This window comes from Ipomoea nil, unplaced genomic scaffold (genome assembly GCF_001879475.1).
Source record: "Ipomoea nil cultivar Tokyo-kokei standard unplaced genomic scaffold, Asagao_1.1 scaffold0755, whole genome shotgun sequence".
Taxonomy (NCBI): Eukaryota; Viridiplantae; Streptophyta; class Magnoliopsida; order Solanales; family Convolvulaceae; genus Ipomoea; species Ipomoea nil.
The window spans coordinates 1,243,565-1,245,459 of NW_017617183.1; the positions used below are offsets into that span (position 1 = coordinate 1,243,565).

The 1,895-nt window shown below is 38.1% G+C and overlaps 1 protein-coding gene across 1 annotated transcript; it reads right to left on the reverse strand.

Annotated features, from left to right (window-relative positions):
• Window positions 1-334: 334 nt before the first annotated feature.
• On the reverse strand, window positions 335-973 carry LOC109176749. The gene has a single exon (XM_019326140.1). The coding sequence runs from the start codon at window positions 971-973 to the stop codon at window positions 335-337; it is 639 nt and encodes a 212-aa protein (XP_019181685.1).
• Between the last annotated feature and the right edge of the window lie 922 nt (window positions 974-1,895).

Sequence of the window (1,895 nt, forward strand, 5' to 3'; positions counted from 1 at the left end):
AAAAAATAAAAATCCATGTGCACACAGTTGTTCATATGTATGCATGCATATCTAAATACCATTGCGTAATTTCCAAAATCGTGGTTTCCAGTAATTTCATGTAGGCGTATGTGATTATTGATTCATATTAATAATAATACTACTACTTACAATAATACCTAGTCATAATAATATTTGTAAAACTAATTTTAAGATTTTTAATAACAGTAATAATTTTCTTAGAGATAAAAAAATAACAGTAATAATAATGGGTGTGTGTCATGCACACACATATAAGTATGCATGGTAAAATAAATTTGTCTTTCATTCTATTCAACTGCATGCGTGTCTATTTCTATGGGAGTTCTTTGTTTTCAACGCAATTTCTGCTGTCGTGCCCTGGCTTGTCGCATGTAGCGCACTTCCTCACTTTTTTCTTGTTTTTCTCACATGCTTTTTCTTTGTTGCTCTTCAATCTTTTTCCACTACCTTTGTTCTTTGCTACACTGGGTGTCTTGATTTGTATTTCACTAGGTGCGGTAGCATTGACTATTGATTCTATTACTGATTGGGGGGTGGCACTGGGGTTGCAATGTTGGGTGGCACTTTGTAATGTTGCTTTTAGCTGTTGCAATGTTGTCAACATTGCCTCCATTTGGTCTGGCCATCCATTAGCTAAACCCATGCAATTGTAAAATTCATTCCAAAGTTTGTTGGCAACGGTTCTTCTTTCATTTCCCCCATGCGTATTACTTGTTGCCTTCCACACTATATCGTACATTGGTTGTGCATCCGCATCTCTTGTCCAGCGAGGAACAATATACCTCCCCGGTATTTCTTGTACATCTTCGTCCTTGAAAACGGCCAACACATGCCTACACAGGATTCCTACTCTATTGAATTTATTGCAGCTGCATTCGGTAATTTGAGTTGTTTCTTGGTACGTTACCTCAAATAGCTTTTTAGGTGTCACGGGTGTATCAACAAGTTGCATCCTTTCTTCTTCTTTAGGTGATTCGGCTTCTTGATTGAGATCACCAATCTCTTCTTCTAAAACTTCTGTTCTTGTGTAGTTGTCTGCAAATATATCTTCATTTTCTAGAACAGGGTCCATGATAGGCATGGTAGACTCGGTATGGTGTACTGGCAATACACTGGATAACTGTGATTTGTTGTCTATTCTCAGTTGCAACTTCTACTGGTATATCTCTTCTTACTTCTTCTGACAATTGTTCTCTTACTTCTTCTTGTACTGACACTTCTCCTCTTAATCTTTTCTTCTTTATCCCTTCTTGTAGCCATAATAATTTTTTTTTAATTATTTCTTTTATTCTCCACTTTTTTGTTTTTATTCATATAAATTTTTTTTTTTTTTTGTATCTTTTTGGCTACGAAACTTTTGTTCTTTTTATAAATTTTGAGGAATTTTCATTTTTAGGAGAGAGAGATAGATAGAGAGAACCAGTAGCAAAAACAACCATTTTTCATTATTTATCTCCTTCTTAGGGAGAGAGAGATAACATTTTCAGATCACATCACATATTCAGGCTTCATCGGTAGAGAGACCAGGGCCTTGATTAGTCTCAAGATCAGCATGCGGTGGAGATGGAGAGCTTGATTTCAAAGCGTAGACTAATCCTGGTTCCATTGGAGGTTGAGCAGATCGCTTAAAGCTGCGGGTTTGAGGTCGAGATGACAGTGGTGATGGCGTTGAGCGTCGTAGCTGCACTGCTGAGACTTTCGAACCTTTTTGAACTTGATCCTTGGTCGGTGGTTGCCCTTCATCTTCTTCAGAGAATAGGATGAGAGGATCGCTAGGTGTGTCTCCAACTTCATGTCCTCCATTTGCAGCGCGTCGGGCTCTCAGCATCGCTTGTCTTGCTTGCTCGGCCACTCTCCTGGAAAATCTTCTCTTT